The 21768-nt window shown below is 55.3% G+C and overlaps 1 protein-coding gene across 1 annotated transcript; it reads left to right on the forward strand.

The window, feature by feature from the left end:
• The first annotated feature begins 6185 nt into the window (after positions 1-6185).
• RHCG (Rh family C glycoprotein) lies at positions 6186-15158 on the forward strand. Its single transcript, XM_030014953.2, has 10 exons — positions 6186-6605; positions 9993-10179; positions 10657-10807; positions 11564-11711; positions 12110-12276; positions 12957-13094; positions 13451-13587; positions 14129-14253; positions 14615-14688; positions 14880-15158. Exons 1-10 carry the CDS (start codon positions 6395-6397, stop codon positions 14943-14945), a joined length of 1404 nt encoding a protein of 467 aa, XP_029870813.1. The 5' UTR covers positions 6186-6394; the 3' UTR covers positions 14946-15158.
• The last annotated feature ends 6610 nt before the right edge of the window (positions 15159-21768 follow it).

Raw genomic sequence — 21768 nt, forward strand, 5'->3', positions numbered from 1 at the left:
TCGCCCGGTACAACTGCTGGCGCCCTCGCCTCGCGCGCCCTCATTGGCCGCCGCCGAGGGACCGCCCCCCCCCCCCCCAGTCTTCGCTCCCCATTGGGCCGCGGCGGCGGCGGCGCCGTGGCGCGCCTGCGCAATGCGGCGCCCGCGCTGGCGGCGGGCGGGGGACGAAAGGGAGGAGGGGCGCCGGCCGTTCGAGCGGCGCTCTCCGCCGATTGGCCGGCCGCGGCGTGCGTGCGGGGCAGCGCGGCATTCCATTGGCCAGGATCCGTGTCGAACGTAGAGGGCGAGGCCAGCGCCCGGAGCGAGCCGATTAGCCGCCGCCGCCTTCTTAAAATTTAAAGCCGGCAGGGCGCGCGTAGCGGTGACGTCATTGCCTTCCTCTCCCCCGCATTGGGCGTAAAGGCTGTGACGCCACGATGATGTCACAGCCGTGACCTCCCCGAGGCGGGGCGGGGTCTCCGAGGCAGGAGGCGCGGCCGTCGGAGCCCGGAGAGCGGGGGGGGGGGGGCGGCGGTAGCGCACGCCGGGGGCGGCGGGCGGGCGCGGGGCTGAGCCGCAGGAGCTTCCCCTTCCGTTCCCGCCCCGGCCCGCCCCGCACCGCACCGCAGCAGGCTCCCGCTCGCCGCTAGAGGTCAACGCCAGCCTGCAAACCGGCACGGCGGCGGCCCCCGTCGCCGATCGGCCGTCCGCGGGCAGGCCCAGCCCAGGGCGGGAGGGAGAGCCTTCCCCCGGAAGGTCCTGCAGACCTGGCGGAGGTGTCACCCGAGGGCCTATCCTCCTCCCTGAGCCTCCCCGGAGGACAGCAAGGACAACCCAGGGCCCGTATGGGTGAAAAGGTGTAGGGTTGGGGCGCCTAGAGAGGGGCTGACGTCTGGGGAGGTGGAGGACGAAGACCCTGGGTTGTCGTCAACTGCCTTGCCCCCGAGCATCGTCTCCCTGCAGGTCTTGGAGCACATCTTTACCCCGTGGGTGTTAGCAGTCAAGGTGTGATCCAAGTGTGGATGGATCACACCGGGTAACAGGGAGGAGAAAGACCCACGGACCAAAGCCACCCAGATGTCCACACCACCCTTCTCTCCAGAGCTTGAATGCCCCAGCCTAAACCAGTGTCGCCAGCAGCCAGTCGTATTTATAAAGCAACAAAGACAAGCAGGCAATAAAGCACCCACTCGGTTTGCTGGTGACTATGAACGCAAGCAGGTTTAATGAGCTGGAACGAGGAGCTGATCCACTCGGGTGCGCAGGAGTAACCTGCCACCAAGAGCAAGGGAAGGACACCAGGTCTCCCTGGTTGAAAGGGTGGCGGGCAGCCTGTGGTCTTGGGGATGTGGGCTCCCTGGGGAGCCATGGGTCCCTCCTCCTGGCTGGGGGTTGCTCTTGGCCCTGTGAGACATCTCATGCTGCTTATCAATACATCACTCTCCTGTATGAGCCCTGAAGAAGAGCCAACCCGACCATGCTCCTGCTGCCATTGCCCAGCCACTGGCATCCATCCCAGCAGCCTGCTGAGGATGCTTAGCAGACCATGACCAAAACCTGCCTTATCACGGTCCACCTGGGACCAGAAACAAACTTGGGGCACAGGGGAAGTTTCCCAGCAAAGCCCGCCAGCTCCCGATGCGGGAATTGCCACCGGCTGCTCAAGCCCCTGCTCCTTTCCTCCCCACTCCAGCATATTTGCTCTTGAAGCCCATTCAACTCTTGGGAGAGCCATCAGAAGTGTTGGCTGAGCCCCAGTGACCTGCATGTTTCCCAACATGACAGCCGGAGTCGCTCACGCCTCTGCTTCTTGCACTGTCCCGCACTTGCAGGGCTCACAGAGACGTTCGCCCTCTCTGCCTGCTCCCCAAGGACACTGACTTCTCTCTCAGAGTCCTTGGGTTCTTTCTGGACAATCATTTACTTGCTGCTAAATGTGGTTTCTTGGGAGGAAGGAGAGGGCACAGGAAAAACCATTTGTAAATTGGGCTCACGTTTGGTTGGCACTTTGATCCAGATAGGGTTTTTTTTAACTTAAAAAAGTCTTGCTTTATTTTGACCTTTTTCCAACATTTCTCTCCAAGTGATATTTAATGGTGAGGGCTGAAAAAAGGGCTGAGAAAACCCAGACCTAAATGAACTGTTTGATCTCCCACCATACCACCACTCTTTCCCGCCCAGGTGGAAAGTTTGTTTGCCATTCTGCTGAGCCAGCCAAAAAAGGTTTTGTTTTGGATTGACTCAGATACTTTGGTTTCTGGACACTCCTCAAGGACCTGCACAAGCAATGAGTCACCTTTGATGCTGGGCAATGCCCAGAGACTCACTTGTGTTGCATCAACGCTTCTGAGCCTCTCCATATCGTCATCTTCCAGTGCCCCCTCCACCCCACATGCACAAAGGCTACTGGTAGTGGCTGCTGCTGCTTTGCCCACTAATTCTGGAGAGCAAGTCAAGCTGGGCACAGGGTTCCTTGGTGGATCTCCAGACAGTTGTCTGAGAAGGGAGGAAGCTGCAGGAAGGGAAGGCGGCAGCTCTGAGGGTTGACTGTGCTTCTTGGGTGTTAAAGTCCTTGGAGGTGGCTTTGGTGTGGGTGCAGCATGATGTGGAAGGTCACTGGTGCCTCCTGGGGGGCAGCTTCTTCGGTTCTCTGTCTTAATGGAGAAGAATTTGATCTGTTTCCCTTCTGCTTGCCAGTGAGCTAGGCAAGACAGCATGAGCTCTGGGGTAAATCCAGCCAGGAGCAAGGATCGCTGCATGTGGGGTAGCCCAGCCTCACGTCCCTCCTCTGGGGAAGTTCTGGTATTGCCTGGTTTTACCTGGTTCTCCTCACGCCAGTGAATCCTTGGAGCTGCCAGGAGATAAAGGAGGGAAAGGCGAGGGTAAGCAGGCAAGGACTGTGAGGCCAGCGCCCACAATGCTGCAGATGGTGGAGATGGAGCTTCCAGCTCTGCTCTCCCCTGGGTGTCTCCAGGCCCCCAGAGTCCTTGGCTTTGCGGTCACCTCTCAGAGCCAGCACAGAGCCTTGGCCCAGCGTTGGCTGCGATAAGATCTGCCGAGACAGTTCGCAGTGACCCAAGGAGCCCCCATTCCCTCCTCTCCAGGGTGAAATTGCCCTGAGGCCTCTAGGCAAGAGGGAGGGATTTCTGTGTGCTTCAGAATTTGTTTTTACATCTCTCAAATATTTTTAGTGCTCATAAAAGTGAGAAACTGGGAGAGACCCAGCTGGGACCAGTACTGTACAACCCTCACCCAGAGCCTTCCCAAGGCAACTGAGACTTGACCGCTGCCAGCCCTACTCCCATGTCTCCAGAGCAGAAGGACAAACGTACCTGCTCCTCTTCCCCCAGCATCATCCCACTGATTTTTTGGGGAAACCTTGCTGCTCTTACAGGTGCTGGACATGATGGGCCAAATTCAGTGGTGGAGCAGGCAAGCATTGCCTCCAGCAGGCACTGCACTGGCTCACACCGGCGTGGAGTTCCCAACAGGGCTTTTAAGCAGCTTGATATTTGTGACTGGGGCATGGTGAAATCTGCCCCATGCGTCCTACCACACAGTTAGGTACCTCGTAGGATGAATACAAAGGACTTGGTCTAACCCACCATAGGAAGCACCCTGCCAGCATCGCTGCAGGCACCTGTGCTGGCACGGCCCTGTCAGCCTTTCCAGTGTTACCCTGGCCCTGCAAAGGAGCCTGGAGAGAAGCTGGTCCTTTAAAGGGTTCTCACAGCATGGGCGGTCAGTGGAGCATGCCAGCTGTGATGGGACTGCAGTAGCAAAGCACTGATCTCCAGGTCGATAAGGAGGGGTAGCACAAGGCAGTGCAGCAAGGTGAGACTATCGGGCCAGCGGAAAAGCCATTAGCCTTTGTCCTCAGCCTCCAGACACAGGGGAAAGGGGCTGGGGACAGCGGGTGGGACAGAGCTGCTACCTCCTGGGTTGTGCAAGGGCTTCACAAGCTGCTTTTCTGGGGACGCTGCCATTTCAGTGAGACCACAGATTAGAAAAGCTCAGCAGTTTAGTTTCTTCTGCTAAAGAGTAGTCACAAAGCATAATAGCTGGTGGCTACGGTACCTTAGCAAGTTCCCTTGTGTTGTAAGATGCTCCTCTGTGCCACTGTGTTGCCTTTCTCAAGGTGCATAAGAGCTGCTCTAGGGTAGGGCTGAAGACTGGTCCTACCACGTAGCTGGCAGGAGAACATGCAACTATCAACACTGCTTCTAGCAATTATGGCTCAGGTATTGTTTAGGGATTTCAGCTTCTTTCTAGCTGGAGATCTCTTCTTTCCTGGTGTGTACAGCTGAGACTGCCCTGCAGAAACTGTGTGTAATGGGAGACCCAAAAACATAGTGGGTGGGCCCTAAGCAGCATTGCTCAAGGGAGTGCCCGTCCTCAGGACAACAGCAACATCCACTTGCTTTAGGTGTCTCCACCAAGTGACCCCAGTCCAGCCACAGCCAGCTGAAGCTCAGCTCATGCAGGGTAAGGGCTAGGCAGATGGGGTTCTCTTTTCCTCAGCCCAGGCATGGACAGGAGGGGAGGGGTGCTGGTGTCTGGACCCTTGCCAAGACAAGCACAGCACGGGTTTGCGGCCCCAACCTCCCAGTGCTCCCCCGGGGCTGCAGGAAGGAGCCTGCACCCCGATGCTCTCCCATGGTCCAGCATTCCCTTGCTGTCTGGGTTCACTCACTGTCTTACTCCCAGCTGACCCTCCCTGGTGTGTCTGGATTACTAGCTGGTTCCGCTGCCATAGAAAAGTGCTCCTGAGCTGCATCTCCCCAGCTCTTCCCAAAGCTGCCTCTGCCCTGCTGCCTGCACAGGGCCCAAATGAGGTTGGAGAATGATTTTGTGTGGCTGTCAGTCTCTTTAAGACCATCCACAGCATTTTTCTGCCATCTGTCATTTTGAGAAGAAAGCAAACAAGAAAAACTAATAAACTCAAATTATTGCCTAATCAACACAGAAATCAGTGCTACTTGCTCAGCCTGCCGGCCACAATTAGATGCCATCAGCAAATTTGGGCAGCTTGCCTGGGCTGCAGTCTTTCATCTCTTGAAGACTGACAGGCATCTCGGGGATCTGCAGGCAGAGGAAGGAGCTGGGATCTGTTTGAAGGACTTGCCCAGCTCTTTGGGGAAAGAGCACATGTTTCAAAACCATGGGAAAAAAGGAGTATTGTGTTTACATTTATTAATTAAAGGAAGCCCCATACCAGAGGAGGGACATTTAGGCTGCAGCGCTGATGTCTCCAGCCCCATCTCCAGCACCATCTCAGAGTACTGCCCAGGTTCATGCAGCCCCAGCCCAGCTTGTCTTGCCAGGAGGATGTGCTGGGTAAATCACTCCGGGAAATGATGGGACGCGTGTCACTTGAACATCCTTATAGATATATGGCAGCCTTGGCAGGGCCGTTGCATGCCTGTGCATGCATGCAGGATCTTGGCTTTTGGTTTGAAGCATATATCTTCCTCTTCCTCCTGGGACTGCCCCACAGACTGCTTTTCCAAAAGCCCAGCCCAGTGACTCAGGCTGCTTGCAGGGATGTGGGGAGGCCCCACAACTCATCTTCTCCTGGTCGTCGGAAGGGAGCATGGCCCCTGGGCTCAGCCCCATTTGCTCTTGGTCAGAGAGAACCATCTACTCTGGTTAGGGGGCGGGCAGCCCCAGGCAGACCCCCGCTGCAGCAGGGCTGTGTCCCCCCATCTCTGCACGCAGGACAGAGGCTCGCGGGAGGAAGCGGATGCTGGTGACAGTTTGGTGTTGCCCAAGAGGCTCTGGGAGTTGCCCTGCATGGGGCTCACCTCCATCCTGGCTCACAGGGGGTGCAGTCAACTGTCTGGATACACGCTGCAAAGCAAGGAGCAGGACAGTCTCACCCCGGGACAAAGGGCCTCCTGGCGCTGCTGCTGTGCCAGATGAGACAGGGGCGGACAGCTGAGAGCTGGAGCAAGGGGCACCCTGCCTTCACCCTCAGTGCCAGCTGGGGAAGGGTGCTTGCAGAGCTGGGGGGGGTGGCGAGGGGAGAACCCAGTGCAGGGACGGAGGGCACGCGGGGCAGCGGGGGTCAGGGTGCTCCTGCAAGGGGAAGGGAAGGGGTGTGGGGCTGGGCAGAGCAAGGGGCAGGACGCCCAGGCTCCACTCCCCTCGCACTGGCCTCCACAGCTACTGTCCCCAGGGGAGGCAGGGCTCAGAGGTCCTCGGAGCAGCTCACAGAAAAGGGGCCGAGACCTGTTCCTCCTCCCAGGGAAGAAGGAGGGCGAGAGGAGCAAGCCTGGTGAAGCTCCTGAAACGTGATCCTGCTGCAGGCACCTCCCTGGGCCCCACCTCGCCCTCTCCAACCTATATATGTCGCCAGCCTTGGCCAGGCACTGTGGGCTCACACGGTCTGCTGGGCCCCTGGGGATCCCTGTGGATGGAGCGTCCGAGGCACCAGGGGATGGCGAAGAACACGTACATGCGCTGGCGGCTCCCGCTCGTATGCCTCCTCTGGGAGGTGGCCATGATCGTCCTCTTCGGGGTCTTCGTGCGCTTTGGCCCCGAAGCTGATGCACACTGGGAGGAAGAGAAGCGAGAGATGAACCTGACCAGCGACATAGAGAACGATTTCTACTTCCGATACCCATGTGAGTATTCGGGAAGCGTAGTCCTGGTGCTGGCTGGTCCCCACCCCATCCATCCCATCCCAGGCCATCGCATCCAGCCCAGCCCAGCCCATCCCATGGCAGAGCCTGTCAGAGGCAACATCTCCACCGATTGCTGGAAAGTCAAGCTCTTGCCTTCAGGCTGGTTTGGGGTACACCAAAGAGTAAGAGAAAAGCCTCATGGCCCTCCAGTGCTCTTGGGGCTCTGTCAGCAGGGTACCGTGACACCAGTACCTGACGTCTTTTTTCCAGGAATAGGGCTGACGTGTTCCCACCACCCTGCAAGTTTCGGCTTGCTGCCCCCTCCCTCAGCTCTGGATCAGAGCAAGCTTTTCTGTGCATACAGAGGAATGGCTGTTGAGATCCTGTGACATCTTCCTCCCCTTCCTACGTCCTCCCCCTCACTAGTAAATTACCCTTTAGCTAGCGGCATTTTGATGCTGGAGTCCTCCTAACCTGCCAGGTTCCCAAGGTTCTTGGGTCACTGCATCGTATTGCCACGGGGATTATTCAGGTGGTTAAAGCCCTTCTGGCCAGGTGGTACCTTTGGCCAGCTTTGATCTCCAGGGCTGGTCATCTCTGCGAGCCGTTCAGAACAGGCTGCTTCTGTAGGCAATTGTTTCCAAGGAAGCAACAGGCCTGAGTCATGCATCTATTTAGAACATTTCCATTAAAAACACCTGCTAAATCAAAGGAGCTATAGAAACCTGTAGCTGCTAAGGATTAGCTAGTTCAGAAAAGGATTTGCTTGCAGAAACCTGCTGCTCAGCCAGCCTCTGGGTTAGTGTACGGACGCGGCTGCCCTGGGCTCTCCCTTGAGATCTGCCCTTGGGACTAACCCCACATTGGTTGGCATGAAGCAGCAGCAGTGCCTGAGGGCTGCTCTTGTCACTGATGTGCTGGGAGGACATCAGCGGTCCAAGAAAGAGCTTGTAGGAGCTAAGGGCATGACATCTTTTCTGTCCTCATCTCCCACCCCTGCTCCGCAGCACCAAATATTCCCCCTCAAATGGCTACATGGATTCACGCAACTAAATCAACCTAAGAGCAACTGCTTCACTCTGTTGAGCTTTGAATTATGTTTCTGTTTCAAACCTGAGGAAGGGCTCATGTGCCCAAAAGCACAGATGGTTTTTCTCCATTATCTAATCAGAAATATTATCTCTCTGCAAAGATGGACAAACATGGCAAGGCAGCCAAGCCCTGGCATTTTGATCCCTGTGTCCATCCAGCGCTGCTCAGAAGAGAGTGCAATGCTTGAACACCGAAGGATCATTTGTATTAATGTGTCTGCGACCACTGCTGTCCATAGGACCTGTTCGCAATAGCAGTGGGATAGGAGTGACAAACTGACAGGTCTTCCAAGCCCAGAGATGATTGGAAAGGCAGGCAGAGGGAAGCCTATGCATGTTTGTGTCAGTGGTGCCAATTGCCAGGTCCAGTCAGTGAGGCAATTCCTTCTCATTTTGAATCACACATTGATATTCCCTAATGGGTGACTCATCTGCTCTCTAGGGAAAAGAAATTACATTCTTCTGCACAGGTAGCATTCCCAAAGCCCAAACACTTCCTCTCAATAGTGATGGCAATTGTCCTCCCACAAAAGCAGGGTCACAAAACCTTTAGGGCATGGCAGTGCCTAGGCTGCCTCTGAGCAATGCCAATGTTATTCTTCCCAAGGGAAAACAAATGCAAGGTTTAGGAAAAGGCTTTAGACTGGATGCAGTTTGAAGGAAGACCTGCTCTTCCTCCTGTGTTTTTTACAAGGTCTAACACACAGTGGGGATCCTCAGTGTTTTCAGAGGGCGCACGGTCCACAGCTTTAACTCTGACCTGTGTATTTCTGCTTTTAGGATGAAAGTGGGAATATATAATGCAAATGGCAGCAGATAATTCTAGCTGTGTATTGTGCTGCTTACACTGGAGAAGAGAGGTGGGGAGAATAAATACAGCTGCAGAGGGAAAGTCTGTGGGATTGTATGGTAAAACCAGAGTTAGGAAGACTGGTTCTTAGGACATGCAGAGAAGTGCATTTGAAGTGACCTCTGCTGAACAGTGCCAGCTGCAGATCTCGCCTCCTTTCTTTTTTTACAAGTGATTTCATAGTCATGGGGGGCATTTATAAAAACAAGCAGATTAACCTGTCTTGGCAACATGGCATTACATTTCTGGAGCCTGTCCAAATGCTTGTCCTTAAACAAGTTGCAGGATCTTGTAAAGCACCAAAGGACAAAAGCCACGGCTTCTGCAGAGCTACACCTCACCCAGCCCTTAGTGGAAGCAGCAGATACAACCCCACTGTCCCTGCAGGAGCGGATCTGGGGCTGCTGGATTTCAGCACAGGTTCAGAGTAGAGCAGACTCTCAATCACTGAATTTCCTTTGCCCTGAGCTTATGCCTTCTCCGTGGTGCACAGATATTGCTGGTTATAGTGACTATAATGGTTTGTGTGCTGCATAATGCAGAACTTGCTGGCATAGCTCTGTCAATGCTGTGTTTACCTGTTCTACAGAGTGGGTTTGCTAGTGGGAATCTCCCAGCATTGGATCCCAGCCTTGGGTCTCCTGGTCTTTTCATGGGCAGAGTGGCCTCCAGTGTGAGGGTTTGCATGGCTCACTTTGTAAGTATGCAGTGTTTCAGCTCACTTAATTGCAGAGTGATGCTTATCTGATAGAAACGTGCAGCATTAAAAAGTACAGCAGGTTTACTGCACCGAGAAGTTCTTTCAAGAGGCTCATGCAGGTTTGGTTTCCCCCGGGGAAGGGCATCTGAGGGTCTCAAGTTAGCAGGTCTGAACATTTGTGGGAAGAACTGGGTCTCTCTGGTTTAAGCACTCAGAATCTCACAAGGTGGGATCCTGGTCTCAAGGGTATTTTGCCACTGATTTCAGTGGCATTTAAAAATGTATTTGTAAACTTCCCTTGTTCTTGTACTCTTCTTGCTCTGAGCCATCACCAGGACCCTGCATTGGATGGATCTACCCAAAACAACCATTCATGTGTTTTCAACAAAATTTCGCTGTTCATTTTATGTGACATTTTCTAAGGTTTTTTGCAGAAGAGGAAAAAACAATCTGAATAGAAAAATGTTTTCCTTTGTACATTCCATTAGTTTCCGGTCTTTTCTTGCACACAGCTTTTAATAAACATTTTTTACTTTCAAGACTGAGCCTTTTAACCTAAAGCCAGTTTCCAAAAACTGAGCCATTTTCAGACTTAGAAATGTGGGGACATGGGACAAACACACATTTTCTCTTGAATTTCCCCCCTACTGCCACTGATGTGGTTAGTTTCCTTTCACAACCAAATTCAAATAGCATTCACAGCCCTGGTGTTGCCACAGAGCTGACGGTCCCTTCCCTCTGCACAGCTTTCCAGGACGTCCACGTGATGATCTTTGTGGGCTTTGGCTTCCTCATGATGTTCCTCAAGCGTTACGGATTCGGAGCCGTGGGTTTCAATTTCCTCCTTGCTGCCTTTGGGATCCAGTGGGCTCTCCTGATGCAAGGCTGGTTCCACTCTTTCAAGAGTGGGAAGATCCTCATTGGAGTGGAGAAGTAAGGAGGAGGTGGGCTCTGGGATGCCATCTCTTGACTGGCCAGTGGAAGAACTGGGATGGGAGCCAAGCAGCTGGCAGCGCCTGTCCCTCTGTTATGTGCAAACAAGTCTCTAAAATGTTGTCTTCCTTCTGCATACCTCCACTTGCTTTCCACCTTTTAGCCCAAAGGTACCTGCCATTATGGTGGTACTGCTCAAAGGGAAATGTGAGATGAGCATCACCCCTTAGTCCCAGGCCAAGCACCATGGATGCCAGTGCATAGAACACATATATTCCACATTATTTAAACAATTTGGGGGAAAGCACCTTTCCTGGAGAGTATGTAAAGTTTGGAGGAAGGTCAGTGGGAAATCCAGGGCTCTCTCCTAATCACCTATTTGTCTTCAGGTGGGATCTCTAGAGCTGGGGATGGGTGAGGGTGAGTTACAGAAGAGCATTTCCTTATTAAACCACAATTTTCCTTCCCCTCTTCCAGCCTGATCAATGCTGATTTCAGTGTGGGCTCTGTGTGCATTGCCTTTGGGGCCATCCTGGGCAAAACCAGCCCCATACAGCTCCTCATCATGACTTTGTTTCAAGTCACGCTCTTCGCGGTGAACGAGTACATCCTCCTCAACCTGCTTCATGTAAGGCTTTAGGCAGCACCCACTTGGTTCTGCTCCTTCCTCTTCGTGTCTCTCCAAATTGTCTCCCTTTGCTATGGCTCCACCAAGGCACTGCCTTCATAAGCATTTGAAATGCAAGAATTCAGGCAGAAAAAGTAGACAGATTATGAAGGAGGGGGTCAGCGGGTGGTACTTCCCTGAGAAGGGAGATCTTCTGGGGTTTTATACACAAGCCTGGCAATTCAAGAGCACTGGGTCCCTCTGCCACGGCCCCTGAGGCAGACAAGAAGTCTTAGCACAAAGGACCAGTCACTCTCTTCGTGCCTGAGATTTCCCTCTCATCTGTTTTCCCTGCTGGAATATGGGCATTGTAAAAGGAAATCAAAAAGGACGAGATGTCTGCTGTCAGAGGCAGGGTTCCTGCTCTCCGAGAGAGGGCTTGAATGGCTGGGAAGCAAATGAGCTCCCAGAAGACCTGAGTGCACTTGGGAGCCAACCTGGCTATCGCTGCAACCCACTGCCATTGGGACAGGTCAGAAACTCCCCTCTGCCTCGATGCCTTCCAAGGGAAAGCTAAGAGGAATGCCATGGCCATGCATGGGATCAAACAAGGAGGATAGATAGCAGGACCAGAGCGTTTTTATCTACCTCTCCCCATGACTGAGTGCAGGCTGGAAGAATCAGTGGGCAGACAAGGTGGGCATGATGCAGACCAGACCTCAGCTCCATAATGAGTGGCGATTCCAGAAGCAAACCTCTGTTTTCCCATGGCTGCAGGTTAAGGATGCAGGTGGCTCCATGACCATTCACACCTTCGGAGCCTACTTTGGCCTCACAGTGACACGCATCCTGTACAGACCCAACCTGGAGCAGAGTAAGGACAAACAGGGCTCTGTGTACCACTCCGACCTCTTCGCTATGATCGGTGAGTCAGCCCCCACCTCAGGGGTGCTGGTACATGTGGACCACATGGCTGCAGAGGACTGGTCCCTCCTGTGTCTCTGGAAAAACCAAACTGAAACCAGGATCTGGGGCTGCGAAGCTCTGTATCCCCGTCTTCCACCTCTCAGAGCTACTCAGCTCCCTTCATCAGTGGCTGGACTGAGATAGTACCTGGGAAGACAAGGACGTGTTTTGATTCCCCCTCTGTGCCAGCCCCTCCTGATGCTGGTCCCATCATGGGGGGTGCAGCTCCAGGGCAGCAGGACTATGGGATTTAACTTCCCCCTGTGCAGAAAGATCTTCTTTAGAGGGTTTTTTTTCAATCCCTGTATTCTCTCTTTTCCCCGCCTCTTCTTCGTCCCCTCCTTCCCATCCCACCAGGTACCCTGTATCTATGGATATACTGGCCCAGTTTTAACTCAGCAATTTCTGATCACGGGGATGCCCAGCACCGGGCTGCCATTAACACATACTGCTCGCTGGCCGCTTGTGTCCTCACCACAGTGGCCTTCTCCAGCATGCTGCAGAAGAAAGGCAAGCTTGACATGGTAAGCAGAGAGCCCTGTGCTGCCCAGGGGACTTATAATGAGGTTGATCAAGGGTTCAGGAAATGATTGGCTCTTGTCCTTTGCTGAACAGATACTGGGTTTCAGGGGATGATGGTGAAACCAGCATCCAGGCAGAAACCCAGAGCCTATATTGAAAATAAGCAAGTGGGAAGTGAGTGAGTGAGCCTACACTGCTTGATGTGTAGGCTGATGCCCCGCACATGGTGGACCTAAGTCACAGCAGGGACTGGACTTGCTCTGCCCAGAGAGCTACTGATAGGCATATTGCAGAGCCATGTTTGGCAAGCAGGGCCTGCACGGCAGCTCGTGAGCAATCAGGGGGCTGACTTGTACGTGTTATGTGTGTGGGTGACATGTCTCTGTGACAGCAGAGCCTGCATGACACATGGGTGAGACAATTTCCATCTCATCATAACTCCCCACCCAGATTTGTGGATGCAAAGAATGTGTGTGGTACAGGGAGTAGGAGTCTATGTGCGCCTGTGCTACAGACAGAGGCTGCCTGTTCTTCTCCTGTTTTTCACCAACAAGCAGGAAAATGGGCCCTGATATTTCCTCTAGAAACATTTTCAGAGCTGATTCTCCCACTTTGCCATTTGCACCATCCCTGAGCAATTGCATCTCCCCGAGATGCCAAGACAGGGCGGTTACTTCTGCAGGTCCACATCCAGAACGCAACGCTGGCAGGCGGCGTGGCCGTGGGCACCAGTGCAGAGATGATGCTGACTCCATACGGCTCCCTTATTGTCGGGTTCATCTGTGGCATCGTGTCCACGGTGGGGTATGTCTACCTCACGGTGAGTGCCGCTCTAAGGGTCTGCAGCCCTGGTCCTGCTAAGGAGACCAGAAATGGATTCACTTCCCTTTGAGGGTTACTGCTTTCCAGCATCCCTTATGTAGATGCGCTTCTGACTCCATTTGCTGCCCCAAAATGCTCAGGAAGGTTCAGTCTCACAATAGGAGACTGTTTGGAGGACATGTTGTTATTTTATCTTGAGCTTGGCTTACATCTTTGTCTACAAGCCCTTAGCTCTTTGATGGGACACAATACCACTCTTCCTTCTCTGCTTATCCCAGTCCTCCATGGAAGGAATTAATCCTTTCCAGGGCTGTGCTCATGTCCCTGATCTCCCTCTGCATCCCTTCCCCTCAGCCTTTTTTGGAGTCCAGGTTGCACATCCAGGACACATGTGGCATCCACAACCTCCACGCCATGCCGGGCCTCATTGGGGGCATTGTGGGGGCCATCACTGCAGCTGCAGCCACAGAGGATGTATACGGAAAGGAAGGGTAAGACAGCTTGAAAATCTTCCCTGAGAATAGATTTCACCTGGGGCTTCTTGGGCTGGGAGCAAGGAGGAATTAACAGACCTTGTTAACTGTTCAGTTGCCCTTTTCCCCCTCAAAAACATGGGGTGCGCTAACAGTGTCGGGCTTACTCAAGTGTAAAAGACTCATCTCTTGCAGCTGACTTCTGGTAGCCTCAAAAAGTGAGCCACAACCCTACTGCTTGGCATTATTCTGGGGCACAGTGGGTGGGGAGGTGCTCCTCCCTCCATCCCTGTGTTGTTTGGGGGGGTCAGGTAAGGCTGAAGGTCTGAAATACAAAAGAAATGTTTGTATTTTGGGCTCCTCCTAGGTAAAGCTTTGCCAGGGGCCAGAGGACAAGGAAATGAGCAGTCTTTTGTGTCATTGCAACACTCTCCTGGTCCATTGCAGAAGAGGGATGGGGCTAGGGAGGAGTCCCTGAGGGAGCAGGACAACATGACTCTTCCAGATCTGGGGAAGATCTCCTGCCGGGAGCAATCCTTGCCATTTCTGCCCTCGGCAGGTTCATCAAGGCATTTGACTTCACCGGCACATACAAGACACGGACACCCAGCGTCCAGGGAGGGTTCCAGGCGGCTGGCATTGTGGTGTCTCTGCTGATAGCTTTTGCCGGGGGGGCCCTTGTGGGTAAGCAGGAGGGGAGCACAGAGAGGGGAGGGTTGAGTCCAGCCTGCGGCTGCAATGGAGGCATCCACGTACTCCTGCCTGTGGCTGGATGCGTCCTCCCCACTTGCATTGCAAGGGTTGCGGCCCCTGGCTTGCTCACATTTGGACGCCCTGCAGTGGGACCATAGGAGCAGGGGAAACCGGGCAGCCAAGGGGGGGAGCAAGGTCAAACGGGTTTGGAGAAAAGGGGGGATAGGCACCATGCCAGGGCTGCATTTGCCCCCTTTGCTGCCGGGATGGGTGGACTCCAGCCATCCGCACCTGCCCGCATCCCACATGGCATTACGGCCCCCTGCCCACCGCCCTGCCCGCCCGCTTCCAGGGGCCATCCTGAGGCTGCCAGTCTGGGGCGACGCCGCCACCGAGAACTGCTTTGAGGACGACGTTTACTGGGAGGTGAGGAGGGAGGCAGGGAGGGAGGCGGGCGGGCTGGCCCGGCCGCGGGCCGAGGCGCTGAGGCGGGGCTCGGGGTCGAGGCCGGCGGCGGGAGCGGGGCGGAGGGGGCGGGAGGCACAAGATGGCGCTGTCGCCCCGCGGCGTGAGGGGCCGCCGTGGCGCGGCGCTGAGGGGGCTCTGCCGCGCCGCAGGTGCCGGAGGACGAGGAGAGCGACGTGTACCACATGCACAACCCCGACAAGCCCGCCTCGCCCTGAGCCGCCCGCGGCCCTCCGCCGCCCCCCCCGCCAAGGGCGCTGCCCCCTCAGGGGGGTCGGCGGGGCTGCCCGCCATCTTCCCGCCTGCGGGGCTGCCCCCGCCGGCCTCGTCCCCCACCGCGGGACCCCGGGCCCTGCTCCGGCTGGGCGAAGGCTCGTTTTCTCCCCGTGACGACGAGGCACCCGGCTCTGCCCTTCTCTCCCGCTTTTGTAACGAGCTGTTGTGAATAAATTAAAAACGTGTTCTTCTTTCCAGGCCTGTGCTCCCTTACGTCAGTAGTGGAGCAGGATGGGATGTCACCCAGACCCTGTCTCGCCCGCTGCCAGCACAGAGCAGCTAGTGGGAGAGCTCTTGGCTGCTGGGGGTAAAGCGGAGGCACTGGGACACTCCTGGTGCCCAGGGGCCAAAATGGATGCACGAGCGATGGCAATGCGGGGATAGCGCAGGCTGTGGAGACCCTTGGCTTAGCACCCGGTGCCTTAAAATACAGCAGTTGGCGGCAGCAGCTACACCTTCCAGAGCGGGGGCTGAGCCCGTGTGGGAAGCACAGGCCAGGCTGGCGCTTTTTGGGGGGGGGGGGGGGGGGTGTTGGGGCACAGCAGCTGTCCCTGCACTCGTGCTGCCACCCAAGGCCTGGGTGAGGGCCAGCTTTGAGTCTGTCTATACTTTTACATGCCTCCTCCATCACCTTCTCTTGACCTGCTCTACCGAGGCCTGCATCAGCTCCTTGGGAGCCTTGTTTGTGCGTATAGCGCAGGCTGGCACGACCCTTTCCTCTTATTTGGTTTCAGCCATTTCTTCCAGTGTCATCAGACCACTCCTTCCACTTACCAGTGCTATCCGGGTGGTAAAAGCCCAAAGCCAGAGCACAGCCCCTGCCTCTTAACCAGACCATCAGGCTTCAGCCAGAGTTGGAAGAGACAGGAATGAAAATCAGGCCTAAAACCTGCATGTTTTCCAGGGTGATATGATGTGAGGAGCAGGAGAGGAAAAACGGGGAAAAAAGGAGGTAGGAGGGCTGATAGGTCTCTTCACCGCGTCTAGCTGTAATTCTCACACCTGGGGGGGGGGAGTCAAAAGTAGCTATTCACATCCCCTTGGGATATGACACCCTCATTTTCCATGCTGGGTAAAGACAAAAACCCTTTACAACATGTTTCTGGAATTTGTCAGCGGCTGCCAGCAGCAGCATGTTAATTAAATGTCGGCAAAGATGGAAGCAAGAGGCTCTGCTCTAATTGGACACTTTGCTTGGTGGAGCTGAAAAACATTGTGACAGAGGAGGAGGCACCGAAACACTGTGTTCCCCTGCCATGGGGACAGGGACAGCCAGGCGCAGGAGATGCTGTCTTCTGAACCGGCATTGCCTCTGTTTGGCCTGAGACAACCGAGCCCTTGAAACAAGAAGAGTAACAAAATAACAAAAGGCCTGAAATCGTCCACAGGAACGGTATCAAGCACGGCAGTGGCATGGGACGCAGGGAAACGGCTTGTTGGCTAAGGGGAAATGCAGAAATACCGTAGCTGGGCCATCAGGAGGTCTAGCCCTCTTGCCAGCTGGTGGTATATTCTATATTCTTTTATGATGGCAAAGGCAGGTCTGACAGGGGTTAGACATGGTCTCCGGAGAATGATCCCTGACAAGGCTGAGCATACATTGAGCTGCTCCCTTGCCCCAGGGCCCGGATGGGAAGATGAAGGGCAATTCCTGATTTCCCTGTGCTGGTTTCCACTGGAGGAAGGAAATCTCCTCCCAGCCTCTTTGCACTGGGGAAAGGATGTAACAGCCATATTCTGCTCACAGCTTCATCCAGAGAGCCCGTCAGAAAGCACCACAGGGCTGTTTAGTGACAGGCACCGTAGACAATCTCATTTCAAAAAGGGAGTCCTAAACTTTTTGCCCCAAGTCTGCAAAACCTGTAAGCAGAAGCAGACCTTTTGGGCACTTCATTTCCTACTGCGTCACTGGATCACTGTCGCTCTGTCTCACCCCATTTGATCTCTGGCCATGTCCCAGATAAGCCAGCATCCAGCTGTGCATCCAGCCCCGATGGCCTCCGGTCTTTGCTCCTAGTAGCTTGCAAGGGTCCATAATGGCAAAAACTGAGTGACCGTCATTGCTTTAGCAAGGTGGCCAGCCTGCATCTCTGGTGGGGCAGGTCAGCGAGCACCGGGAGATGGTCCTGCCCCATGTGCACGTGCCAGCAGAAGGAGCCCCAACCCCACTCCCCGTCCCTCTGGGCTCTGCCTCCTCCTCGTGGGAAGACACCTAAATTGCCCAGGCTGCTGGGCAGTGAAGCATTTTATTGCCTATGCTCTTGCGGGGCTCAGTCTGGTCTCAGTACCTAAATCACTCGCTGGGGCTGGCCTTGCAGTTTTAATTCCCTGGCAAACAATGCTGGGGTCGGGCTGGCGTGTTTGAAGTGCGGTCGCGGCCCCAGCAGTGGACAGAGGGTTTCTCAACAGGGGAGCGCAAGGAGCAGAGGATTGGCGGGAGGACGTGTGAGAAAGGGGCTGTCCATACCCGCGGGGATTAGGTGGTACAAATTGGCTGGGAAGCACCGAAGGCATTGACCAAAGTTGTCCTCAGGCAGGTTCCCATGGGGGGGCTGGTTGAAACAACCTGCCTTCAAGGAGGCTGGAAGGCCCAGCCTGGCTGCTAATCCCCTGAGATCTATTGGGCACAGAGCAGAAAAGAGGTTTAAAAAAAAGAAGGAAAATCTCGTGTAAAGGTGGTGGTTTCCCCAAGGGGATGATGTTAAGGAGAGCAGGAAGGGGGGGGGGGGGGGGAACAGCATCGTTTAATCCCGCTTTTAATAGGCAGGTGGTAGGCTTTGCTTGCACTCCCGCTCCTGCGAGCTGCTGCAGAGATTTCGGGGGAAGGGCTTTGCTCGCCTCTGCTGTCCCCCACTCCTGGTGGGGACCCCCATGCCTCTGCAGAGGATCCCTGTCTGCGAGCCTGCCCGCGAGAAAGGGAGTCACATGCTTACATCTGTGCCCATGTGTGTGTTGGTGTGCCTGGGTGTGGGTGCAGGCACATTGCGCAAGCCCCAGGTTTGGGCTCAAATAGGCTCGTTGCATGGCCCACATGCTGACCACAGCAGATCTCCTGTTGGCAGTGTGCCCATGTGTGCAAAGCTGTGTCCCCACAGACGTGCCTTCAGCCTTCTTGACCACACGCAACCAGAGCACTGAAAACCACATTGTCCATGTTGCCGGCGGTGTCGGCATGCCCTCGCACACACGTGCCAGCCTGCTGGCCACAGCATTGCCGTGCACATCCATCTACCTTCGCCATGCACGTCCGTCTACCTTTGCGCTGGTTGCGAGCGCGTGCATGTCAGACCCGGCGTGTCCAGGCCTGCGTGAGCACCACTCCAGCCCCTTCTGAAGGAGCGCTGTAAATTGTAATCAGATTAGGGCAGCCGGTCGCTTAGGGCCCTTGAAAAGGGCATACGTCCCCTCATCAGTACCTAGCATTGAGTCGCACAAAGGGTCTAAGTAACTCGGCAGGGGTCGGGCCCTCTGGAGCGCAGGGGAGGGGGCTCGCCTTTCTTTTCTCTCTGTCCCTTGTAATTATGTCAATTTGCTAGCCAAATTGTTTGCTTGAGTGGACAGTGGGGGCTTGCCCCCCTTCCCGCCTCCCCCCCACCCCTAACCCCATTCATGTGCTAATGTGGGAAGGAGCATGGCCTCCTGACTTCAGGAGGTGGCCGATGAGGAGCAAAGCACAGGGGGGCACGGGCCAGGACCCCCCCATCTACATGCCCATGGATGCCTTGGACTTGCAGCCCAGATGAACGGGGCACTACTGTTTGCTTTAGCCCATGGCGGAGTGTGCGATGCCCGGCCAGCCCCGGCCAGCCCTGGTTTTCTCTGGCCATCTCTCACCTGCACCACATCCCCACTTGGGCCACCACAACCCCAGTGCTGGGAGCCATGCACTGCTGTGCGGCGGCTTTTTTTTCAGCACACCTCCCCACCCGTGCACCTCCCAGCATTTGCATATATTCTGCCCGCAAATCCTTGTCAAGGGGAGCCTCTTTATTGCCTGTATAGATCACAGGGTGTTAGTTAAGGGGCTTCTTTGTATTGCCTCAGACAGCTGGGGTCATCAAAAGTCCTGCGGTGGGAAGGAGAGACAGGAGGAGGGGGGAAGCTCTGACAATACGGACTGAAGGATTAAAGGACCATATAAAGTTCCTATTGAGTGAGACAAGAGGCTGTTCACTCCCAAGATTGACAGCAACCAGGAGGCGATTCCCAACACAATGTCCAATTAATTCTCTACCCTCTTCGCTGCCGTCTCCTCCCTCCCTCCTCTCCTGGGCTGGGGCATGAACAGGGAAGGGCTGAAGCTAAGATCCTCGAGAAGGTAATTAATTATTCCTGACTAAGAGGAGCCTGCCGGGGTGCGAGCCAGTCCCCAGGCTCGCTGGGCATCCATCCCCCTCCCACAGGCTCCCATCAGCTTGAGCCACTTGAGGGTAGTTTTCCTTTCCATCACAGGCAGAGCCATCCCACCAAGGGTCCATTTCCACAGCAGGTCCTGTACAATAACCATGGTTAGTGCTGAGCCCAGAAGAGGTAGATTTAAGGCTAAAGCCAGGCTGGCAGCAGTATGCAGCAGGCCAAGGCAGCAGCAGCAAGAGAGTTAGGGAGTAGGGTGAGGCGCATGGGCAAAATGCATGGGCAAGCAGGCCATTTGGGGAGAGGCAGAGCAGCATGTGCCAGGCCTGGGCATCAGGTCTTACCTCTGTGTGCAGTGACAATGGTTAAAGCAGCTCCATCTACCCTGGTTTTGTAGGGAGAAGTGGGCTCCTGGCTGTAAGGGTGCATTGCCACTGTCCCCTGGGCTGGCTGCCCACACTGGCCCCAGTGCTGGGCATAGGAGGATATGTAGGGAATATTTGTGAGTGTGCTCCCTAACTGCAACTCTTTGATGTACCCCCATGTACAGGAACAGAATCTGGGCCAGCACGTGAAATTCCTGCAAACCACTGAGTATGAATTTTTTAATTTGCCTGGTCTATTTTTTTCCCTTGCAAACATCTCAGCCCAGAGGGAGGAAGTAACCAGGAAAGCACCTTTCTCCAAGCTGTCCACATTTTTGTTGGTACTCTCTCTTCAGCACCAAGGCTCCCAGGTACAGATGGCAACTGTCCTTCCACAGTGACAAACACCTCCAAACCACCTGGTTTGGGAGAAAAAGCCATGCAACCAGGAGGGACTAGTTCTCATGGCAGGGGATGCTTTGGCCAATCCATCTCCTCCATTCCCACTGCTCAGCACTGACCCCTTCCCCTCTGTCACCCCTGCCTGTGGCACAGAGGGTGCTGCCAGCCCCAGCCAGCATGGGGTGGGGGACCGGTGCTGCCTTCCCCTGCACACCTCATCAGCGGGAGATGCCCTCGGGATGCCGGCATAGGGCTGCCAGCAGCTCGGCATCTCCTGCCTGCTCCCTCCCGCCGCACACGCTCCCAGTGAAGTTGTTTGAAAGTCTTCCGGCAGTTTTCGCGGCCAGGAATAACAGATTAGCCATGATCTGATCAGCCCAGTATCTAAGCTGTATTCTCCCTGCTGACAAGTATTTGAAAGAGGGGAGGGGCCACTTTCAGCCCAACGATGAATCTTTCACCGACAAGAAAAGACCCTTTTTTCTCCCGCCAGCCGCAGGCTGCTCCGTGCCCCGTTGCTAAGCAAGACCCAGGGCTGCCGCTTGCACGCGGCCGGCTCCAGTGGAGCCCTTGGGTTAGCAGGATCAGGAGATTCACACCAGACATCTTGTTTTGGGGGGGGGGGGGGGTGTGTTTCTTTTCTCACCCACTTTTGACTGGCAGATAACAGCTCACCGGTGAGGCCTGGGGATGCCCCTGCCGAGGCAGCTTGCCCTGGGAGGAGAAGGAAGATGCAGAAGCCTTTGGAGGGCAGATTGCGGCATTGGGGTTGGGGGCTCAGCCTTAAATGTCTGGGGTTTTCTGCCATGCGTGGGGGTGTCCCTAGTCAGGCTGTGGAAGGGCAGCCACCCCACACACACACAGCCCCCATGCCCTGGTGGGTTGGGGTGCAGCGAGACCTTGGGGACCTGGCCTTGGAGGATGCTTGGTGCTGGTGACCAAGGAAAAGCCTGGCTTGGCCTCATGCAGGGGTGGCTCTGGGCATGGGTTTGCAGGGGGACGTGTGGCAGAGGAAAGAGGAGCATGATCTCCAGGCTTGGGCTGGCTTTTTGGTCCCCGCAGCCTCACGCTGCTCCTGAGCATCCTCTCCCCTGCCAGCACCAGCTGGGGCAAACCGCCCTGCAAGAAAGAAGGGAAATCACTAAAACAAAGGCTTTCCAGGCTATTTCTGGAGCTGCCAGCATGAGGTGCCCTCGCCTAAGACATGGTGCTCACATCTCCCTCCTCTCCTGAAAGGCAGCGGTGCAGGCAGGACTGCAGGCTGCCAGGCCCTGGGCTGGCACCTTCCCAGAGCCCTGCTTGCCCTGCCTGCCCTCCCTCACAGGCAAGGTGCTGCGGGGGGGAGGAAAGAGGCTCTCCTTCATGCATGTACCCCTCCAGTGATTCTCTAGTGCCGCTGCTGAACCTCCCTCGCTGGCCCCAAGCAAAGGCACCCCTGAGTATTACTGATGCACGGCAGCTATGGCTCTTTGTGCTCAGCCCTATGTGGGAAATCCTCCTTCTCCACTGCTGTAGGAAGCCTGGAGAAACCCCCTCGTCCCTACCTTGGCCTGGGAAGACTTTCTTGACCTCAGACTCCTGCAAGCCCTTGATCTTATGATAGAGGGAAATGACCAGGGCTCATTGCACTGACATGCAGGAGGAC

This window comes from Aquila chrysaetos, chromosome 5 (assembly GCF_900496995.4).
Source record: "Aquila chrysaetos chrysaetos chromosome 5, bAquChr1.4, whole genome shotgun sequence".
Taxonomy (NCBI): Eukaryota; Metazoa; Chordata; class Aves; order Accipitriformes; family Accipitridae; genus Aquila; species Aquila chrysaetos.

Bases quoted from the DNA above. Each gene is read 5' to 3' on its own strand.
- RHCG (XM_030014953.2), top strand. From the start codon at position 6,395: ATGGAGCGTCCGAGGCACCAGGGGATGGCGAAGAACACGTACATGCGC. The intron at 10,180-10,656 runs GTAAGGAGGAGG...CCCCTCTTCCAG, and splicing joins ATCCTCATTGGAGTGGAGAA to CCTGATCAATGCTGATTTCA. The intron at 11,712-12,109 runs GTGAGTCAGCCC...CCATCCCACCAG, and splicing joins CGACCTCTTCGCTATGATCG to GTACCCTGTATCTATGGATA.